At 41.4% G+C, this 22696-nt stretch overlaps 3 protein-coding genes across 4 annotated transcripts; 2 read left to right on the top strand and 1 right to left on the bottom strand.

Annotated features, from left to right (window-relative positions):
* Positions 1 to 211: 211 nt before the first annotated feature.
* On the bottom strand, positions 212 to 4184 carry hmgn6 (high mobility group nucleosome binding domain 6). Of its 2 annotated transcripts, none has more exons than XM_076292059.1 (6): positions 4024 to 4184; positions 2956 to 2982; positions 2694 to 2723; positions 2411 to 2455; positions 1661 to 1786; positions 212 to 1188 (listed from the first exon to the last, which is right to left on the bottom strand). In XM_076292059.1, exons 1-6 carry the CDS (start codon positions 4036 to 4038, stop codon positions 1141 to 1143), a joined length of 291 nt encoding a protein of 96 aa, XP_076148174.1. In that variant the 5' UTR covers positions 4039 to 4184; the 3' UTR covers positions 212 to 1140. The 2 variants fall into 2 exon arrangements, with proteins under 2 accessions (XP_076148174.1, XP_076148173.1); XM_076292058.1 differs by having other exon boundaries at positions 2411 to 2458; positions 4024 to 4183.
* A 1423-nt stretch (positions 4185 to 5607) lies between these two features.
* On the top strand, positions 5608 to 17124 carry sh3bgrl (SH3 domain binding glutamate-rich protein like). The gene is made up of 4 exons (XM_076292057.1): positions 5608 to 5844; positions 13239 to 13424; positions 14727 to 14807; positions 16120 to 17124. Exons 1-4 carry the CDS (start codon positions 5800 to 5802, stop codon positions 16153 to 16155), a joined length of 348 nt encoding a protein of 115 aa, XP_076148172.1. The 5' UTR covers positions 5608 to 5799; the 3' UTR covers positions 16156 to 17124.
* Positions 17125 to 17721: 597 nt separating this feature from the next.
* LOC143132498 (uncharacterized) lies at positions 17722 to 19552 on the top strand. Its single transcript, XM_076292056.1, has 3 exons — positions 17722 to 17894; positions 18167 to 18371; positions 18682 to 19552. The coding sequence occupies exons 2-3, from the start codon at positions 18230 to 18232 to the stop codon at positions 19350 to 19352; spliced, it is 813 nt and encodes a 270-aa protein (XP_076148171.1). The 5' UTR covers positions 17722 to 17894; positions 18167 to 18229; the 3' UTR covers positions 19353 to 19552.
* The last annotated feature ends 3144 nt before the right edge of the window (positions 19553 to 22696 follow it).

Raw genomic sequence — 22696 nt, 5'->3', positions numbered from 1 at the left:
CTCTCCTTATCTTATTCAAGACTATTGAGACCATCTTGTCAATACCTGATATATAAAGCTTTATTATTGCTATTACCCATGCTAATCAGAAATTCATCCTCTCGCTCTTTCAATATAGGTATATGAAACTGCCCCAATAGGTCATTTCAGTATTTTCTTCCCAGGATTAACGACGACAACAACAGAAAAACAAATCTGCCCTGAAACAGAGTGAGGAAAATTCCAAGGTTTTCTTTTATTAAGAGACATCCAGAACATCAGTGGTTTACGGTCACCTGCATGTAATTCAAATCCTTAAAAAAAATTACTGTTTAGAAAATCGTTTTGATCAGCGAGACCTAGAACAAGCTGGTATTGGTTCTTTGAATTGTTTTGTTTGTATTAACAAAATATTTTTTTGTTTCAGCAGGGATTTTTTTTTCTTTTGTTTTTCCAGAGTTACATCAACTCAATGTTCCATATTACACTGCTTGGAATGTTGTCAGATGTTCTATTCCTCTTTCTTTATGGACAAATACACTGAAATGAAACAAAAATGAACCCCAATCTGGACAAGAGACGAAAAAGCCAGAAAAACCCACTGCACAGATGAAAAGTCATTAAAAAAGAGATATATCACTCATGTTAAAACTGTTATGGGGTTACAGCAAGGGAGACGGCTTGCAAACTTAAGAGAGGACATCACACACTATTCTTCTTTACACGCAGCTACACTCTTTCTAGACCAGACAAGCTATCAACAATCATGAATGCTGTTTTTTAAAAAAGAAGGAAAAAATAACAGAAAAGGATTTTTTTCTGTGTGTTTGTGTGTTGTGTTTTTATCTTGCTCGCAGACTCTTGATATGATAGCGGCAAAGTCGGGCTGTGTGCGCGCCGACGTTTAGCTTTTTTTCTCTTTTGTTTGTGCTAAAAATCTGTACTGATACTTATAAAATCATCGATAAAAATATTCCTCTGTAATCAATACGCCTTAGAGAGTCGGGGCTACCACACAAGAGAGGCTCGGGCTTTTCCTGGGACTGAGCATGGGCAGGAAAAAAGACGGCAAGGAGGGCAGGAAGTGGAAGAGTAGAAGAAGAAGAAAGGGGAGCAGAGGAGAAATAGAGAGGGAGGGAACAGAGAGAGGTGGCAGTGCTGCTACTCGGACTTGGCTTCCTCCTTGGTTTCTTCAGGGGCTGCCTCGACCTGTTGGAGTAGGGGATGGGGAAATTAGTGCATTAAGAATACATTGCAATGCAATAATACATACAGTTAAAATACATTAAGAACTACACAACCTACATTTGATAAAACTTAAAGGCTTCACTAAAGCCTTAATGGGTGGGCAATGCTTTCTTTTGGCACTTAAGTATAACCAGTAACCTAGTGTTTCTCAACACAATGTCTTTCGCAAATCAGTTATCTGGCAGAGCTGAAATATCAGTGTAAACTTTGTAAACAGTGTCAATTATCTCAGGCTGTCCTACTTTAACATGTGTTACTGTCTCAGTACCTCTTACTATCTTACTATCATCCATTCGCTCAATACCATTTGTGAAATTAGACACGCCTGCCCCACATGCCCTGTGTGACATACTCAGGGGCTTACTAATGATACAGCGGGAGGTTGTGATCTCTCTCTCTCTCTCTCTCTCTCTCTCTCTCTCTAAACACACACCTCGTCGGTCTTGGCTTCTCCGTTGTTTTCTGCGTGGTTCTCCTCGTTTGCCTCTGGCTCTGTGCTCTCCTTGGCTTTCGCCTTGGTCTTTTTGTCTTCCTTCTTGTCGTTCACTGCCTTGTCCTTCTGCAGATGTGGCCAAACAACAGTCATTGAACACTTTCAGATCATTTGTTTATGTCTTTTGTTCACCACTAGGGGCAGTATCATTAGAAACCACACCTTTTATACTTCATTACACATCAACAGGTTCCTGATCTGGGTTGATCTATGGTAACAGTGGCTTCAAATGGGAATTCATGCACACAGTACATATGTGTGTATAATATTATATATAGCACTTTACTCTATACACTATACTCTCTTATACTTATTTTCCTGGGCCTTGTTGCTCTTTTATGCTGCATAACACCATCTAGACTACATTTTAATGACAAATGTCTTCTGAGCATCTGAAAAATCTTTGCAATGATATGAATAATAATGCAATAAATGTAATGACTATGTAAATATGATAGATGTTTTGTATTTTCTAAAGGACAAACAGCTATAACTTTGTAAACAGTATGTTAATTCCATTGCAATAGCACTGGTTACTTGATTACAAGTTACAACATAATTTTGCCCTGGAAATTGCAAAACAAAGCGGTGCAACACTCTGCAAAATTGGACCTATCCACACACACACACACACTTGTATTTGTGTGTGTGCATGTGCGCACGTGTGCAAAGGTTCTGAGGATGGGTTACCTTGGCTGTCTTTTTGGGCTTAGGCTCAGGTTTGGGAGGTGCGGGCTTCTGTTGAGGACGGACAGTCAGAGACACAAATACAAATGCCCCTACTTGTTAATACCACTGTGCTGAACTGGAGCATATTTCAAATTGAATAACAATATTATTGCTTTACAAATCACATCAAGTAGAGAGTGATTGTTTATAAAATGTCATTTTAAATAATGGAGCTGTCAGATATTTCTAAATGCCACAGACATGGGAACAGAGAGATATCGCAAGGGATGCTTGTTTTTCTTACCGCGGATAATCTTGCAGATCTCCTCTGAGGCTGCAGAGACAACAAGATTAAGACAATTTCTAATTATTAATTAATTACAAAGTCATTATAATGAATTGCTAAATTACTAAGTGGTAATTAATTAATGACTATTTAATTACTGAATTACTAATCAGTGGGCACTGACATGTGTGCACACTTTTCCAATGCAAATACCATTCTAAACATAAACTTGTAATAACGACCAAAACAAAGCAGTTCCAACAGGTGAGAGAACACAAACCTCTTCCTTTGCCTCTCCATTGGCTCCCTGTGGCAAGAGAGAAAAAGAACAAGGTAATTATTAATGGACAGTACTTTTACATTATGTAGGCTATTATATTATATTCTACATCATGTGTTTTCCCTCTGTGAAAAACAATCTCAGCACATAGTGAATTTGCAAAGTTTGTGCATGTGAATGCATGACATTCACAACACACCTAATCGACCTAGGCTACTACAACTGTTCACCTGATAGGCTAGCGTGGTCTTGCAACGAATTTAGTGCAGGAATAATCCGTTTAGAAACTGTTTCAAAGGTCTAATATAGCGATGCGTGTGAGGTCTGTAAATAAGTTATTAGCGTCGCATTGTATTAGCCTCATTTCGGGTGGGATTTGAATGCACAAAGGGATCGTGACACCTTCTGCATCCCCAAACACTATCCCCCGTTCTACTCAACCAACCCCGGAATTTTTAACACGCCGCTGGGGGAGGGCAACCGAGAGAGGGGGGAGGGGCCGAATTTAACGCTTACATCGCCACCTGGCGAGAAAAAGGCGTCATGACAGCCATCTGGCGACGTGAACAAAGAGAAAAAATATCAATTTATAGGTTTTTAAAGCGTTGTTTCTGGCTTTAAACACCTCTAAGTAAAACCTTATGTTCTTTTACGAATTATGGCGCCGCTTTTGGGGTCATGTGAATGGTCATGTCGATTAGGTAAGCGTTTGTTCTCGGACGCTGCACACAGAGGATAGTCCAAGAGCTGCAAAGCATGGCTGCTTCAGGTTTACCAGCATGGAGACCCAGCTAGACTTCAGACCCTACAGGCAGGACTACACAGCTCTAAGAAAGCCTTCTTTACCGCCACCAGTGCTCGGTGGTTACTGATTTAGTCAGGGAAAAATCGCATTTTAAAAGCACAATGTGTTTCTACGCGTCATGCTAAATTTTGTAAATAAACGGGTTTATAATTAAGACTTCGTTGTGAGGATGGCTTCACAATAAATAGCGAGCTATCAATAGCTGGTTAGGCTTCTCTGATTTCAGAAGCTGAAAGTAACCGTACAAATAGTGAAGTACATACCTTTCTCTTGGGCATTGTGGATTCCTGAAGGGTTTTCTTTAAAATAATACTAAAAAGCACTGCTTTGTTGCAAAGAGTTCACTGCATGTAAAAGGCGAATGTCTCCTTATACGAAGTACTGTAGTAAACACACAGGGACATTAAAGCTAGTGGTTGAATGGGGGGAGGGGTGCGGCTAAGTCGTGATTGATGTGCGCTAGGCCAATCAGCAGTTGCCAGTGAGAGCCCAAGATGAAGGGGAATATCCAAGCCGGTATTTTCTTTACGCGCGAAATGTTTATTGCAATGGAGGGAAGAGATGGTTATAAGGAAAAATAACATTTAATGGGCTAACTAATATGTATTGCACAAGTCTTTAGAACCAAAAAAATATCCATTTCAACAGCTTTCCTGGACATGAGGTCATTTAGTCGCAAATGCTTGCCACACGAAGCAGTTGTCTTTTTTATTAATTCACTATATCAATGACGGATCAACAACAACTGCTGAAATGGAAGAATGCGCACAAGGAAGTGCCATTCTGCTATCTTGCCCTTCGTCCAAAATGGCGCCCTTCTTGCTCGTCATATTCTTGTTAGTCGGCTTTTCTAAATTCATTTAGGGAAGAAAAGCCTTTACAAGCGCAAAGAGGGAATGACGCCGGTAGGTGGCTACAGTTCTGCCTAGTGAGAGAAGAATAGCTTGAACCTCTTTGAAATGGTCTGCAGAATGGAGACTCACGGTCGTAACCTAACCCTCAGCACACTCACGCACTGTGCATGCCCCGTAGATAAAACACATAAATAGTGCTATGGAAATCTCACATTTAAGGAAATACATTGATGGTGAACGTCGACATTGTGATGATGGAACGTGGTTCAAAGAAATGTTCTCGTGAAACAGCCATTGTGTACGTGCATGAAGTCACGCGACAGATATGTAAACTAACTGAGTCACCAGAATACACCAAGAATCTTAGAACACAAATGGCACGCAACATTTAATATAAAAAGTATCCAATTTCTTCGAAATATTTGCTCACATGGCCGTGCAACAATGTTGCACTGGGGGCGTTTATATTCTTCGCCACCAAGGGGCGCCCAACCACAGTGACTTGGATTCGATTGAAAAAATGTCATGCCAAATTCCCCGGTAACAAGGATTATGGGTCTTCTGAACAATGCCCTTTCGGATGAGAACGTGAAAAGCATCCGTGTGGTTGCGTGACAGATGTAAATTGATTAGGCTGAGATTTATAGGATTGAGAAGAAACAGCGATGATTAAAAAAAAAAAAAAAAAAACAGTTTTTGTATAGGATACAATGTACAATCATGGTTATTACAACAGAGATGACATTTAGAGGTGACATTTTGAATTCGTCGGGTTCTGTTTGCCTTGTTTACCATCTCAGTCCGTGATCTGAACAATTCACAATGAGGCCACTGTTTTAAGACCTAGCCCAGTGGCAATACCATTGTAATAATTTGGGTGAAGGTAGTGATGGTAAACTTTGGCCACTAATGGATGACGGAGACTGGAGCAGTAGAAAAAGGGGAGGGGGCGGAGTGCTGGGGGAGGAGAGGCGGAGGCTAAAGAAAATATTGAAGTTCATTAAGGGTTGGGACACAAGCCTCTGCACAGATTGCAGCTGTTACTACTAGAAATTAATTTTCGCAGGAGCTTGTCTGGCTATTCCTTCTGTCTCTGCTTCAGTGCGAGTGTGTTGTCTTTGCTGTCTGCAATCGCTCTGTGTTTTTGGGATTACTATCTCGCCATCGCGCAGGGATTTGCAGAACATGGTGATCAAAGTTTACATAGCATCGTCCTCCGGGTCGACATCGGTAAGAACCTTCACTCAAAGACGCATCGCTTATTCACTTGTATCCTGATATGAGAGGGAACACCACATTTCATAGCAAAGCGAACTGCTGCTGAACCATCATGTAAAATAGCGGAATAGCGAAGCAGCAGCCTGTGTGCTATTCTACATTTGGTTGCAAATAGAATGTTTTTAAAGCCAAGTGTGCTGTTGCCTATTGGACAGATCTGAGCAACTTTACATTGGAACAAACTTTCTTCCTGCACAGTAGCTATTGTGTATTAGGACTCAAAACTGGTTGGGATATTAAGTAGCCAGCCACAATCCTCTGATAAATTGTTCCGCATCACAAGAAAGTTATCCATGTAGGTCTTCAGAGAGAACAGTTTCTCTCTATCAGCCTCTCTCTCTCTTGTAAACCAGTCAGCCAGTAAAGTAGCTGCTCAGCTCTGTGTGACTCTAAATAAGGTGTGAAGACTGATAGTCAATGCCTGTCTGTCACTGTAACTTGAACTAGTGTTGTAGCACCATAGGCCTACAGCAGAAAGAACATCACACACTGGAGAGTCCAAACTATCTCTGTGTGAGACTGAAGTACCAAACATCCATTTTAAAGTGTGTGGTTCAGATCTCCAGTGTTACAGAGCGTGGGTTAGCTGTAGTGATGTCTGAAAGTTGTGATGCAACCTTTCATGGCCAGCTGGTTCCTCCCCTAACTTTGGGAGTTAAGCAGCACTATGATGCTCAGAGGACCTGTTACATAACCCCGGCTTAACACATCAATCTTGTGGGGAGTGTGTGGTGGTGGCCACAACTTCAGACTTTCCCCTGCCCATAAATGCATTTACATACTTACAGATGAATAGATAGATAAGCAGATTGTTTGCCAGACAGAAAGACAGACAAACCTATTGTGTGCTATTGGTGTAGACTGTAGTATCAGGCCTAGTCCTGTCTAACCAGAACTAAGCCCTAATTGCCTGGAGTGCAAAACATACAGCAGGCAAGCGGTCAGAGACTCAGGAATAGCTGTCCTCCTTCCAGCTGACTGCACACTGAGGGCAATGAACATCACTCTGTTTACAGCAAAGATTCTAGAACAGAGCTCCGCTCTAGAATCCTTGGTTTACAGGAAGAGGCTGGGAGTGTAGTTCACAGATCTGGAGTGTGCTGCTGTACTGTAGATAGCAAAGGCCTGACCAAACCAAACTTCAATTGAGCCTAATTTGATATTGTCCTCTGACCATCTGGATCTTGTGATGCTTTGTTCAGATGACTTGGCTGGTGGCTTTGTATTCCTTGTCATTGTGAAAGTTATCATGTAACACAGCATGTTTTATTTTTAGATGTTATATGAACATATTGTGAATATTACGGCAAAATTAGGTATCTGTGCCTTGCATTTGTATCATTTGTATAGTTTGTATATTTGCCTAATAGGCAAATGATTCCAACATTTGTAGTCAGCATGAGTGGTTTAAACAAATTCATGAGCAAATCGTATTTGTGCAGGACAGCCTTTGCGTGTATGTGTGTGTGAGTATAAGTGAATGAGAGAGAGATTAATATACCTGAGTCATTCCGAGTAAAATCAGACAGACTCCAGGAAAATGGTTGCAGACCCATCTCAGATTTTTGCACAAAGTTTGTCTACATAATGCTTAGGTCTCGTAAAGAAGACTTCTATTAAAGGCGCTCTAAGCGATGCTGGGTAACGTCACTTCTGTTGACGTTCAAACAAAACAGAAAGCTAGCTCGCTACTTCCTCCCTCTCCCTCCCGTGCAATTGAAACTCTCCTAAACGCGCATCTCATCAGTGATTTGTTGGAACAGTTTGTTATGTTTTTATGGGCAAGGTTGCCCAGGTTGTTTTGTGGCTGTTTTTGAAGCCTGGGTTGTCTACAGAGATCACATTTTTTTTTACAGTGTATTCAGGACATAGGCAGCTAGCGGATGGTGAGGTGATGTTTGCAGTAAGTGACAAAAAGTATGACATCTCTTAGAGCACCTTTAATGCCTTATCTTGAGAGCCATGTTTGCATATTAATACCTGAAAAAATATTATTCCTAGCCTGCCCACATTTTGTAAGATGGAAGATAAGCATATACTGAATACTGGACCATTAAACGTTTTTACTGCATGCACATTGGTTTTATATATGGCAGATTATGAACAAAGTGCAAAACAGAGTGATATTGAGGTTAAAATTATTATAATTTTTGTAACAACATGACACCAGTCAGTACCTTGACTGCAAATAATGTTGTAGCCATATCTAAGGTATCCAGAGCGTAGGAACATAGAGAACTTAAGGAGAACACTAAAAAGTGTGGTTGCATTTTCTGGTCATTTTCCAAGGACAAAAATGGCATGTAGCTAATAGGAATCTGAAAATCTATATGGGAATAGTTCAGTATTTAATCATGTAAATCTATATGGGAATAGTTCATTTAATCATGTAAATCTATATGGGAATAGTTCAATATCATGTAAATCTATATGGGAATAGTTCAGTATTTAATCATGTAAATCTATATGGGAATTAGTTCAGTAATTCAGCATTGGTATACCTCTGCTTCTTCATTCTTGCTCCTGGGGAACTATCTTGTTCCTGAGGAACTCTATGTAATTATCTGTAACATTTTTTCAAGATTTTCAAGTTCCTAGCTGCCCCACATGCTATTTTAGTCTTTTGAAAATGACAGGAAAATGCAACTTTCCCTTGTTTCATCGTCAAAATCTTTGTGCCCATTATATGTGGACCCATTCGTAATAGGTTTGAAAAACCAAATCTGACACCTTACTATTATGGAGACTGCTGGCAGTGCTTAAAATGTTCTAGTCTTTGATTGTAGTTTTTGATTGTCTTTGCAAACTGACATAACAACTCCAGACAATTCTAAAGATCAGATCAGGCTGTCAGAACCACATTTGTCTTTGGCATTACTCCTTAATCTTCAGTAGAGGTGTCATTAATCTGTATACCAACTTCTCAGATAAATAAAAATAAAAATTGTAAATCAGGCAACATAAGCAAGACAGGAAGTGTGTTTCCTCCAGTTTTGATTTTTAAGATACAAGTAACACTGAATGAATCAGCAAACATACAGAGAAACAAAATCACATCTGTTATCCCATCCTAAATGCATCCTGTCCTAACACATTGTTGTAATACATTATTAACCTTGACCAGTAGGTGATGTAAAAGGTGGTGGACCCAGTTTTGAATAGTTTAAAAACTTATTTTTATTTTGTTCAAATTGTATAGCTGTCCTCCATAAAGGTCTATTTGAGTTATAGGTTACCGTCTTTGAAACCTTTACCTATGCAGCTGTGTCAGCCATCAGCTCTGTTTTCTTTAGGTGCTGAGAGCCATCCTTGTTTTCAGCATGAGTCAGCTGTTGTTGTAGGACTGCAGCACTATACTGGATGGCCAAAACAGACATACAAGCCCAGAGCCCTTAGTTAGAGTTTAAGCCAAAATCCATACAGGCCCCTGAGACCAAAAAAAAAACACACGTAGCCAAGCTCTCAGAGCCAGGCTGTAGAACAGAGAGCCAGATGGCGAGGAGAGGAAGGTAGGCTATAAGAGGAAGTTTGTGTTTCTCTGCAAGGCATGCACACTGGCCCTGAGAAAGATGGGTGTGTAACCCAAACATGCTGAAAGCACAAGGTCCCATTTTACTCAGAGTTGATGATGTCACCCTACTGGCAGCCCATGCAAGGTCTGTGTCACACTGGAGGAGTCTGAGTCTGACCTCACTAGAAGAAGGGTCAGGGCCTTGACACTCAGTTCTGTAAATATGGAAGGTTGTTAGCAGGCACATTTCTAATTCAGATGACTTGAAATGCTCATGTAAGCCATTATCAGAGTTGGTGTGTGTGTGTGTGTATGTTTGTGTGCATATGGCTGCTTTGAATGCATAATTGATAGCTAATTCTACATGTTGGTTTTAATTTAACACCACAGATGTTAAAAACCACAAAATTTAGTATGTGAAAAAAAGTTTGGGAAATATATACATCAAGCCCTGAATCTTTCACTGAGCCAGTCCGGTCATCAGAAGAAAGGCACTTCCCGATAGGACTGTTGAAGAATCACTTCAGAACTACTAAGACATCACTTAGGTAGTCTGCGATCCAACGATCTGACTGCTCTTTACAACTCTTAAGCGGCTAATTGGCCATAATCTGACCCCTTTGCTCTGTGTACTGGCACAGCTAGTAGACAGACTGGAGAATCAATAGGGCTGGCCAGTAGATAGCCACTGATGGGTATTGATTGCAGATTGCAGTCAGACCTAGAGGCTCTGTTGATAAATCCGTTTCAAGAGACGTGATTCAGCGAATGATATGGGGAAAGACGTCCCGACGTGGTTGTTGTGTTGTGGTGTTGGGTGAATCACACCACGTATTTCCTAAATAGGGAAGGTTATGGCTGTCTTATCTTGATCAAAAAGAGTTTGTCTGGTGTAATAAAAGGGTGCGGCAGTATAATTTGTCTACATACTGTATGGTCACGAGTTATGCAAAGTGCTTCATATGAAAACTCTGAATCATTCATTAACACATGAACTCATTTCGGTCAAGCCTTATTTCCTTGTAAGAAGAGTTTTATTTAATTATTTACAGTTAGAACTGTCTGAAACCACATCTTTGACTTCGACTCTATTTACTTAACAGTAAATAATTGTGTAGAGAGATATTGAGTAGCACATCCAGAACTTGTGCTCCAGTCAGATAAATGTTCTGTCAGGAATGCAGGCCCTTGTTTATCTCCACACCCATTTTAATAGGATAAACGAAGCACAATGGCAATTATCTTATAGGGCAGCACAAATACATCTGAGAGTCAGAAAGAGAGAGAGAGAGAGAGGCAGAAAGAGAGAGAGAGAGAGAGAGAGAGAGAGAGAGACAGAAAGAGAGAGAGACCGACCTGTTTTACAAAGAGAGGTGGTGGGAGATGGAGTTTGGCATAGTTCCCTTCCAAATTAATTTAGCTTGGCGTTGGTACAATGGGGGTTTTGTGACAGCGGTCCTTGAGAACAAGAGAGAGACAGAGAGAGAGAAAAAAACAGAAAGAGAGAGAATGAGAGAGCAGAAATGAGGGGAAAGCTGTCCTGTCCTCGCACTCTTTCACAGGAAAAAGGTTGTGCAATAGAGTTGCCCTGTTCCCAGCAGACCCACCTCAATTGAAGTGCAACACAGCAGCTGTGTGTTTTTCACTCCTTCATGCAAGTGCTCGCCACATCACCCATCAACGTAATCAAACTAGCAAGCTTTGCATTCGGCCCGACCTCTTGGACTCACATTTGGAAACATTTGCCTTCTGAAGCCAGTATGCAAAGTCTAATTTGTTTGTCTTTGGGGAGTAATGGGATTGGCAAGCAAAGGATGCTGATCGTTGGCTGTACACACGCCCTACCCTCTCACCCTTCCCAGTGCTCTACAACCTGCAACCTTTGAAATGCTGCAGCTGACGTGGTATAGCATGCTTTCCTCCTCCACCCATCTGTGCGGGGATGTCTGTCTCTTTCTTCCCCGTGCTGTTTGGGTGATTGTTTGGGAGTAGCGGCAGCCGGGCCAGCTGAGCTGACATGGGCTTGAGTACTCTCAGCTGGCCATATTTGGCGTGGGTTTGACCATCTCCCTCCTCCCGGCTGTGAGCCTCACGGGCAGATCTCCCCGGCTTCCGACTCTCCTTCTAAGGGCATTCTTCTCTGAGTCAGGCACTCCTTTCCCCTTACACTGAGTCCAAGTGCAGACGTACATAGGCCTGTGCATTGCAGTGTCTGAAACATTATTAGCTTCTAGAGCTTTCTGTGCCTGCTAAAGGGATTCTCTGTCCTCTCCCACCTGAACTTTCTGCCCTCATCTTTATATTCTTGTTTTTTTTTTCTCCCTCTCTGTTTCTCTCTCAGTTTCTTATTCTGTCTCTTGTGTCTTTCTGTTTCACTGGTAACTCCTCATTGACATCCTATTTTTGGTGACACAAGCAAGCACACCCAGACTGTCAAGCCACCATTTCCTCTTTGTCGTTTTCCGCTTTATCTTCAGGTTGAAGGGTGTCACAGTCAGGCTTTTGTTTGCCGCTCGTTCAGCGTTCTGCCTCGTCTACCCCCCCCCCCCCCGAGCCTCTCTGCTGCTGCCTCTTTCTGAAAAACTGAGAAAGTCGGAGCGAAGAGATTACAAAAAAGGAGGCCATTCATCTCCCTGCATTCCATGGGACAGATCGGGTCATAAATAAAACAAACGAAGCACCGAGTATTTCGCTGACATGAGAGGATTTCCTGGCTCCTCTCTCGCACTCTGGAGGCCTGTGGGTAGCTCCGGCGTTACCATAATCGTAATGATAATAATTGCTTGCATTCCTCTGCAAATGGTTTTATCCAGCGTGACGCTGCTGCTGGCTAACCCGGCTGATGCTGGGCCGGAGAGAACGAGGTCAGGCGCTGGAGTAAAGGTGTTACGTTACAGCAGTGAAAGTACTGCAGATTAATGTTCAACCACCGCTCAGCCACCAAGCCAAATGTGCAACCTATCCTGACTCATGGTGAATGAACTCAGTAGTCATGTTTACAGCATAGAGACTCTTTGCGGAGCTGTTTGTAAACGGTCAAAAGGTAAACAAACTTGGAAGTGAGCAAATGTAGGGGCTACCATTACATGGCACCTATTTTGTTTATATGCAGTTGTTACAAATGAGGGAGAGAAAGTAACATGGATCTGTTCTCACACAAGAAACTACAGAAGTGTAGAAAAGCACCATTGCTTCACAGCATGCGGTGAAAGGAAGAAGTTAGGCTCAGCACTGAGAAATAGACTGACTTCCTTCCTCTCAACTGTAACACTTCTCCTCAGATAAGAGCCAAAACAGTCACAAAGCACTGAAAAGTAGACTGTGACCTTTATATGAGGCCAGTCCACCTCCATAAAATGTTACTGGACTTAACCCACTTCAACCTGATATTACATAAATGAATATAGGAATTTCTGACTGAATAAGTGTTCAATGTAATGCAGTACATACTGCTGAACAAAGTACAAAACATCTGAAGTTAACATTTAATCTTCAGATGTCAAAGCTACTTTCAGCTGACATTTGATGGTGAGAGTTGTGGGTGTGATAGGAATGGATTGTTCTGGGAGCCCAGAAGGTCACGGTTATGAGTAGAAAACACCAATCCTAAAAAATGGGCATAAGACATAGGACCGGTTTCCTGTACATGATCACTGTCTGAAGCTAAAAGGGAATGTCCACTGAGGTTTTAGTCTAGGACTAGACTTAATCCATGTATGGGAAACTGGCATACAAGGTTTAAGTGAAGAGTAAGGGAAGTGGCTGGTGACTTGGGTCTTCTTATATTGTGTCAATGTAAAATTCCCCATCTTTTCCCCTACATTGCACTCCACAGATCAAGAAACAGCAGCAGGATGTCATGGGATTCTTGGAGGTCAACAAGATCCAGTTCGAGGAGTGTGATATCGCCAACAGTGAGGAGAACAGGAAATGGATGCGGGAGAACGTGCCGGTAGAATCCAGACCCACTACGGGAAACCCTCTGCCTCCTCAGATCTTTAATGAAGAACGATATTGTGGGGTTAGTCCAAGGCATCAAAATAAATATTACCCGTCATCTCTGTGTTCATGAACTATACGTTTGTGTGTGTGTGTGTGTGTGTGTGTGTGTGTGTGTGTGTGTGTGTGTGTAGAAATCTTTTGTTTTTTATATTATTGTTGTTGTTACATATAATGTTGTTACATCTTGGTTTTGGTTCCTACACTTACACATTGTCAGCTGAGAATTAGCAACATAAATAAATTTGTTTTTGCAACATTTTTTTTTCTTTCTCAAAAGTGCACTTGCACCTTGTTAATTTTTAGCTGGCAATATTTTGAAGATGCAACAGTATCTCTTAACATAGCCAGGCATAGCTGATCTTTCCAGTTTTCAATTTCACACAAAATCTCCATATTCTCAGAATTATGAATTTCTTGGCCATTTCATGCTAGAACGTCAACTCAGTTGAAATTTAGCTGCTGATTGCAGAGCCAGTGACATTTTTTCATGTGTTGGCTCACAGCAAGTGAGCCCAAGTATTCAAAAAATGCAAGCCTTGCAGCATCTTTATTCAATTTAAATTGGAGAATCAACAACACATCACTCATGACATGATGAATATCCTACTCGAGGCGATGGCAAGGTTTAGAAGCACAAACATGAAATCAATAATCATTCTCAATATCTAGCTTATGGAATATGAAGCTCACTTCACCCAGTTCTTTGTTTGCTACTGAAGCTGTGAAGAGGAACTGGTTGTATTTGTGTCAGTGAGTGAGCTAGAAGTATCTGTCCATGAGCCTTTATTCAGTGTTTGTTTAGTGTATTTTGCTTTACCTTTGCATTAGTCCTGCATAAGTATGAATTAGACAGCTGGTATGTAACAAAATCTGTGTATGAAAATGAAAACCCAAGCAGCATTGAATTTCGCAGACAATAGAGATGGCTAGCCTAAGGACAAACACACCTGCTATGAGAGAATGGATACACACCCACTCCACATGACTTAAGTTTGGTGTGTTTGAACACACACACACACACACACACACACACACACACACACACACAAATGGGTGTCTCTTTTTACCAAGGTAGGCAAATTCCTGGTCTGCTAGTGCTACCACAGGCTACTGAACAACAATCAACTGAGCTCACTCAACACATTTATTTTCACTTCACACAAACTGACTACACGATCCGAATCACTCAGGATACACTGATCATCTACAGTTACTGACATATTGATTGCTCTCTGTTAGTGTGCTAAGCTAAAGAAATCAAAAGAAAATGTACTGTGATTTTTCCATAAACACCGTTTGCATTCTCTGCTCTATTTTTCAGAACTATGAGGACTTTTTTAATGCCAGAGAAGACAACATTGTCTATGCATTTCTAGGCTTGATTGCTCCACCGGGGTCAAAGGTGAGGGTATTGCTGTCTGTTTGAATCAGCTCACTTTTACTCTTACAGTGTGGAATGTTCCCCAATTTCCCACACATATACACACACACACACACACACACAAATCACAGAGGTTGTGCCACAACCAAAGCTAATTTTTATTCATATAGTGTGGACACATGCTAAACCCCAACATGTGGGGCTACATGTGTTCACTAGCAGCATGCATGCACAGACACACACACACACACACACACACACACACACACACACACACACACACACACGCACACACACACGCACACACACACACACAGCCCTCCCCATGGCAGTCCTTCATCCAAGCGGTGTGTGTGATCAGATCAGTGTGAAGGGAGCTGGACACAAGTCCTGGCAGCAACAACATTAGGCCCAATGGGAACTGGCAGACCAGACCACTGCCCACTGGGGAGACTGCTCGTCCCCACAGAGAACTGGGCAAATGTGTGTGTGTGTGTGTGTGTGTGCGTGTGTGCGTGTGTGTGTGTGTGTGTGTGTCTGTTTGTATGTCTATGTGTGTAAGGGCTCTGTCTAGCACTGGGAGGCAGATCGTTAATTAAGCTGTGCCTCATAAAGGCTCACGCATCAATAGGCCCAGCATCCTGCCTGTCTGTCTGCCACCACTACCAGAGTGTGTGTGTGTGTGTAAGAACGAGACCATAAGCTCTCACAGTCACATAGCCCTCTGCTGCCCCCTGACTGCTCAGTCTGGTATTGCAGTGGGTGGGGCATTGTGAGCTGTGGTGGTAAAGAAAGGCCTTTTTTGGCTTTTCCTCCTTCTTTTCACCTGCTATGGCTCATTGTTTATGCAGGAGTCACTGCAAGCAATTTTATGCTTCCTTGCTCTCTCTTACACACACACATATACCCAAAACACATTTAATGCTACAATATGCTGCCAGATGTGCTGCTAACTGAGCGTTGGTGCTGCTAACTGACCATTGGTTATTGGTGCTAATTATGGTCTGTCTCTGCTCCACTCTCCCTCACTGGGTTTTCTAAGTGATAAGTCCATCACTGTTGTTTTCCCTGATTTTAAAATTCAAAATATGCTCATAAGACCAACATTGCAGGATGTATAATAGCAAACAGAAGCATGGCCCCCTTTAGAAACAAGGGATATCAGATGAAAAGAAATGACGTGCTGTATTTCAGAAGAATACATATCCACAGCACATGCACAAACATATCCACAGCACTTTCATGTGGATGTGGTTTTAACCTAAATTGCAGTCTTACCTGATCTATAAGTCCTGTACTGGTCTTACCTCAGTTTCTCTCTTCTCTTTCACAGGAGGCGGAGGCTGCCGCTAAGAAAGGACTGCAGTAGTCTCTTTCTTTCTTTCTCTCTCTATCCCGGCGCCTTTTCACTCCTATCTCTCTATCCACCCACTGCGCTGTCGCTGATGTTTCTGGTACTGTAGCTCAGCCCAGGAGAACCTCTCCACTCCAACCTGCATCTACAAACAGATCCTGAACAAGAAAAAGAAATCACATAGGCTTAGCATCTGCCCCAGTTTGAGCAGGCCTACATTCCTCCGTAACAATCCTCTGTGCTGTTGTTTCTGTCACTAAACATGAATGCCTTCTAACGTTGTTCACACGTGTTATTGTTTGTCTGTAGAGTAGAAACGCAGGTAATAGGGCTAACGGATAGTATCATGTAGCTTTTATTAGCGATTCGGTTTTCTTTTGTCCACCACCGTCCATGATTGTCAGAATAACTACCAATAATGAATGTGTGTTTTGGTGAGCTTATTCAGTCAGACAACAATATGTGGTCAGACTTCCAGACTAGTAAAATCATGTGTATGTCCTGTTACTTGTGACACATTGTATTAAGGATACAAGACCTAGTGCCTCTATCAAAACAATGCACAATCCGTTGAATATTTGTAGCATTCAAATAAAAAAATTATAAAAAAAGAGTGCAAATTAACCCTTTGCTTGTAATAACACCTGGGACTGGTCCATACCTAAGCATTTAGTAGAAGTCAAAGGGCTACTATGACAATGATATGTAACAGTCTCTCCAGTTTGACCAGGTCCTGGTCACATTGGAGTCGACTGCGGTAGTCTTAATTGTGCTTTTTGTACGAATATTTTTGTGTATATCACTATGTGTCTATTTTGCTTCTGTTATTTGTACTCTCTTTGTTAATTGTGCACAATTTTCTACTTGATGGGGAAATAGAAGAAAGAATGATAAAATACAACGAAGATGAAGAACATGCCAAAAAAAATGAATGAATATGTTATGAAAGGGAGCAGAGAAATAAAACATGGTATTGTGATCTGAGTGTTATGTCTCTTGTCTTGTATTGCTGACTTTCCATTGAGGAGCCGAACTAGCAGGCCCTGTTCGACAATGTCATCCTACATATTTTGGGAACCACTACTCTGCTGCCATCCTTGCTTCAGGTATTAATGGTTTGTGTGGTAATCTCTCTCTTGTCAAGTTAAATCTGGGAACAGTAAATTATGTTTTCAGTAGATAACTTTTCCCAGAATTGTCACCATTTACACACAGATGTAAGGCATGAACTATCCGACCAAATGTTCTGAGTGGAAAAAAGTATTATTGTCTCGGCATTAAGGGGAATGCCTGAAGTATTCATGGGTGTTTTATATAGTGTAAAAGGGATAGTCATACTTCCTGATATACAGTATTTCTCAATAATAGTTCTCAAACTATTCAATGTAGATCTTGTACACAGTTTGTAGAGTGTATGAATATTAGGAACATATCCATTCATATTGTTTCAGTTCAGTTAAGTTACAAGGAATGTGATGGAGGATTGTCTTGTTTATTTGTAAATAAAAGTAACCTGTTTAGTCCATGGCAGATGCTACATTACAACTTGAACTTTCGTTTAAGTTGAAATGCCTCCCACAGCTCTGGCTGTGCTCACTTCCTGTTTTCAGAATGGAGAAAGAGGACCTTCTGGTGCTGGGGGAATCTCTGTTCCGTCCAAGCATGGTTAAGACATGGATTAAGAGACCAAAAGCAACCAAGATCTGACAGTCAACAATGGTGTGATATTCATCTTGTTACCTTATCAACAACAGGTAAGATGGTCTGCTGGTATGTGTTTTATTACAGGCAACCTAATGAGTCAAGATACAGTCAATTATTATTGAGCTTTACCCAATAACATGCTGCTTTCTGAGTCAAGAATGTATTCTTAATAAGTTAGACCAGATGCTATGACATTACATAATATCCACCACATTATTACATAACCCAAACGGCTGATCATGAAAAGATAGAGTACATGCCATTATGTTGCAATAATTAAAGCAAACAGATTTTATAGGCCATTTTACTGTTATCCACACAGATTCTTCAACATTTTACACCATCTCTGCTTGCACCTCCTCTGTGGGTTTATTTGGACGTGCCAATGCTTGCAGAGGGTTTCTTGAGAGTCCTGTGCTATAAAGACAGCACAGAGTCTGACCCAGATGCTCATGGCTTTTCTTCTACTCAATCTATTCACTTTGAGCGGCCAGGTGGACATCAGAGACACAAACAAGCGCAGAGAGGTGAGAGCCAATGATTTTACTGGACATGTTTTCTTTCAAGTTTGATCTAACATTATACGGAGTCAACACATCCCGGGGAGACATGAGAGTGTTTTTTGGCCCACAAAGGTTGCTTTGTGATTTTGTTTTTGATGGTAAATATGCTTGGCTTTTAATTGGCCGCTGTGGGAAATCCCCTACCTATAGCACAAGGAATTTAACACCTATCCTGTATCCTATATCTGAAATAGGTCAAAAAGGATCAATAATGATATATATGGTTTTGGTTTGCTTTAAGTCACAGTATTTTCACTGTTGTCTTCCAATAAAGCTGTTGCTCTGAAAGAGGAAGTGGAGCAGGTGGATTTTGAGCTGGGTACAGTCCAAAGCATGGGTGGTGGTGCTGTATCCATCCCGAAACCCACAATCTTCCGCTCCAGCCCTGAACCTTACCCCAGATGTACACCCCAGGGGCCACTGCAGTCCACGGGTCTATATACCCAGTTCTGCTCCAGTCTGCCCCAAAGGGGCGAACAGCAGACGAACAATGATTTCAGAGAGCAGGATGACTACAGACCTGGTGAGGATGCCCCTGCACTTCCCCTGATAGACCCCATAAGGCGGAGGTTGGAGGCAGTTGCACCGGACAACGGTTACCTTGCAATGGACAGCAGCATCACTCTCCAGGGTGGTGAGCCTTTGACCAACTCCATGCTGAACGGCTACCTGGAGAGCAAGCTGACGGAGGTGTACAGTCAGTATCTTCAGGAGAGGCTAGTACGGCCAGGCACATCCCCTAGATGGAGCCTCCTGGCGCCACTGCCTCCGGGATATGTAGTTCAGCAGCTCAGTCACCAGGTGGCGCTGGAGCAGGGCCTGGAGGTGGATGAGGCTCGTAGCCTAGTGCTCAGCTACATGCACACCCAGGGAGGGGACAGTAGGGCTGTCAGCTCCCATTTCAGCTCCCCGGTCCTACGGATCTCAGAGCTGGAGGAGAAGTGACCCATGCAAGACCTACACATGCCTTGATAATCTCATGTCAAATCACAGAATCTTCTCTGTCATTACTATCATTTGGTCATCTGCCTCATTCCTGTCTCTCTGATCTGGAGCAAGTTGTGGACTACTGTGTTGAATGCATTTAACCTTATATTGACATAATTTCAGTGTTAGTATAATAAATAATATAAAACAAAAAGAAATATATTTACATTTCTTTCAATATATTTTCTTCACTATATTTACATTTAAGGAAGTCATTTCAGTGCCTATTACAATGATATAGCGGCGGGTACAGTAACAGTAAAGTTCATTCCCGACGCCTTGATGGGTGCTAGCACCCATACATAGTGTTTCAGCTTGGTGTAGGAGCGTTTCAGCTGGCCACTCATGGATTCCATTTGAGGATAAAATGCTATATTAGAATGTGTCACCAAGATTTTTAATGAGGAATTAACAGTATTATCCCAAAATCCCATTACTGTAACTAACACAGTATAATTTTTGAGTCACCTGTCATCTAGTAATTTAAAGGGAAGTTCTGGAGTTAAAACAACCTGGGGTCTACAGTATTTGTGGTTGATAACTGGTTCGTTTTGGAGCAAAATTATGTTACGTTTACGTTTTGAGCTAGACCATTGTTTCCATTAGCAACAACATGATTTATAATGAGTTGCAGCGGGCACACACACACGTCAAAAGAAATCGGTATTTTCAAACCACTGACAAAGTTTAAATAGACTTACACTTTGGTGGAAGTATCCATAGAGTTCCTACAGATAAACCGAATTATTGCAAACGTTGAAAGTGAACAGAGAGGCTATGATAAGGAGGGTTTCTGAAGGCAACACGTTGCCTTACCGTGCCTTCATGGGCATCAGCGTGAAAAAGTCATCATTCTGCATCATTCACGTCACTTCATGTGGGAATCAGAGGTGGGAAACTGGGGCTAGATTTTGCTAACAGAGTTTCCCAGTTAGGGGCTCGTCATCACTTTTGTCGTCACGTTGTAGTTCGTTTGTAGTAGGCCTACATGTGGCCTTTCATGTCCAACAGTTTTAATGTGAACTTGGGAATTTGCCGTTTTTGTCACTTGAAAGCTGCATATTTATTTTCACAAGTGTCTTACACTATATTTTTAAGCAAATACAGTTGTTTATTTAAGATTAGTGAGCGTATATTTTAACCTTTGTTAGTCAAGTCAAGTCATTTTATTTGTATAGCACATTTAAATGAACAACAGTTGACCCAAAGTGCTTTACAGGTTAGAGCAGGGAAGGCAGAATTAATATGCCTTGAAGATACATAGACAGGTGTGCAAGACTCCATGAATATAGTTAAATAATGTAAAATAGAATAAAACAGGGCAGCCGTGGCCTACTGGTTAGCGCTTCGGACTTGTTACCGGTGGGTTGCTGGTTCGAACCCCGACCAGTAGGCACGGCTGAAGTGCCCTTGAGCAAGGCACCTAATCCCTCACTGAGTGTGTTTCACTAATTCACGGATTGGGATAAATGCAGAGACCAAATTTCCCTCACGGGATCAAAAGAGTATATATACTTATACTTAAAACAAATTTAAAAAGATAAAGAGGTTTACACAAAGCATAAACATAAATTAAATACACACACACACACACACACACACACATATATATAAAAGACTATAAAATACACATATATGTGTATATATATTAATATATACGGAAAAAATATATATAAAACATTTCAAACAAAGGATAAAACAAAAAGGCATAAAAAGGAATTAAAACTAATTAAAAGCAAGAGAATAAAAGTGTGTCTTCAGATTTGTCTTAAAGCTGGCAATTGTGTTACAGGATTTGATATGGGGTGGGAGGGAGTTCCAGAGTTTGGGGGCTAGGCCTACTACAGAAAAGGCTCAGTCCCCTCTGGTTTTTGGGCGTGTCTGGGGGATGGCAAGGAGCTGTTGGATAGAGTGTCCCAGTGACGCCACTTCCATTTGCCTCCATGGGACCTATCTTTCAAAAAAATTTGAACGCCAGTCTATGGCAAAAAATGAATTGTTTTCTGGTCCCGGTTGACTTGTGCCTTGAATAACCCATATGATGTTTGTCAATTTTAAAGACAATTTTTCATGTAAAGACATTTGCAGTTTTTTTTCGTAACTATTGAATTACAACATTGTGAAAGATCGTAATTCCAACGACTACAAACCCATCAGTCGCGCTAGTGACGTTAGCTCATTCACAGCCACACTAGATTGTACAAGCATACCAGCAACAGGTCTTAATTGGGCTTTCCTTGCCGATGAAAATACCATGAGTCAGAGGATTAAACACATCAGGTAAGTTGTATTCGTCCATAGACTGTACATTAGATACTGTTAAGTGACATAGCATAACTAGCATAACAGCTAATCTTATCGTTAATTACGTTGGTGACGTACACCGTTCGAGACGAGAGATGTAGTCCACTGATCGGATTCGCACAAAACCAACATAACTTTTGAAGTCTATCTAACAACAGTACTTTCTTGACGTGAAAAATTATCTTTTAAATTCACACACATCATATGTGAAATTCGTGGCACAATTCAAACTGGACCAAAAAATAATTGTTATCTCTCCATTAACTCCCGTTCATATTTTTTTGAAAGATAGGTCCCTTGTAGCGGAATAAAACGGAAGTCACTTGGACACTCTATTGTGGACCTGAGTGATCTGGCAGCAGAGTAAGTAGATAGGAGATCAGAAATATACAAAAGGGCTTGACCATGGAGTGCTTTAAAAACCAAAAGTAATACTTTAAAATCAATTCTAAACACTGGTAACCAATTAAGCATTCTGAACTAACTGGAGTCTGTTTAAATGATATTGGGTTAGGCCTGTGTACAGTGAGTTGCAGTAATCTAAACGTGAGGTAATAAAAGCATGAATGACTGTTTCAAGATATTTCTTGGATAAAAAGTAGCCTACTTCGTTGTGGCATCCATGTTTTTCACACATTCTGACGGCAAAGCACACACTCGCGGTGGGAAAAACAACGTAATTCACGTTGAGATATTGCAAGATATCAAACACGCCCACTGATTCGATACCACCAGAACATAAGTTAGGCAATGTGTTGCTTTCAGGAACAAAACATGTCTGAAATGTTGTGTGAACCAACAATCTAACGTTAGCAAGTTAGCAAGCTAACTATCCTCTGCCAGCTAATAGCAGTGACTGGTTTTTGACCTGTCAAGCTCCCTTCAACACATGCACACCCCTGAACTTCAGGAAAACCACGGGCAAGCTTTGACTGACGGAAGCATTGATATCATAGGAACAGCATAGATATCATCGGAACAGTGGGCTTTTGTTTTCG

The sequence above is a fragment of the Alosa pseudoharengus genome, unplaced genomic scaffold, assembly GCF_046254945.1.
Source record: "Alosa pseudoharengus isolate Yale_2024_CS ecotype anadromous, Long Island Sound unplaced genomic scaffold, YU_APseudo_1.1 YU_APseudo_1.1_scf_19, whole genome shotgun sequence".
Taxonomy (NCBI): domain Eukaryota; kingdom Metazoa; phylum Chordata; class Actinopteri; order Clupeiformes; family Clupeidae; genus Alosa; species Alosa pseudoharengus.
The sequence above is the reverse complement of the archived record's forward strand: the minus strand, read 5'-3'. Positions and strand labels throughout refer to the sequence as shown.

Coding starts and splice junctions, on each gene's coding strand:
- LOC143132498 (XM_076292056.1), top strand. CDS start 18,230: ATGCTTGCAGAGGGTTTCTTGAGAGTCCTGTGCTATAAAGACAGCACA. Junction 18,372..18,681: donor ACACAAACAAGCGCAGAGAG/GTGAGAGCCAAT, acceptor CTTCCAATAAAG/CTGTTGCTCTGAAAGAGGAA.
- hmgn6 (XM_076292058.1), bottom strand. Junction 2,459..2,693: donor GATCTGCAAGATTATCCGCG/GTAAGAAAAACA, acceptor CGTCCTCAACAG/AAGCCCGCACCTCCCAAACC. Junction 1,787..2,410: donor AGCCCAAAAAGACAGCCAAG/GTAACCCATCCT, acceptor CCACATCTGCAG/AAGGACAAGGCAGTGAACGA.
- sh3bgrl (XM_076292057.1), top strand. CDS start 5,800: ATGGTGATCAAAGTTTACATAGCATCGTCCTCCGGGTCGACATCG. Junction 5,845..13,238: donor CGTCCTCCGGGTCGACATCG/GTAAGAACCTTC, acceptor TGCACTCCACAG/ATCAAGAAACAGCAGCAGGA. Junction 14,808..16,119: donor TTGCTCCACCGGGGTCAAAG/GTGAGGGTATTG, acceptor TCTCTTTCACAG/GAGGCGGAGGCTGCCGCTAA.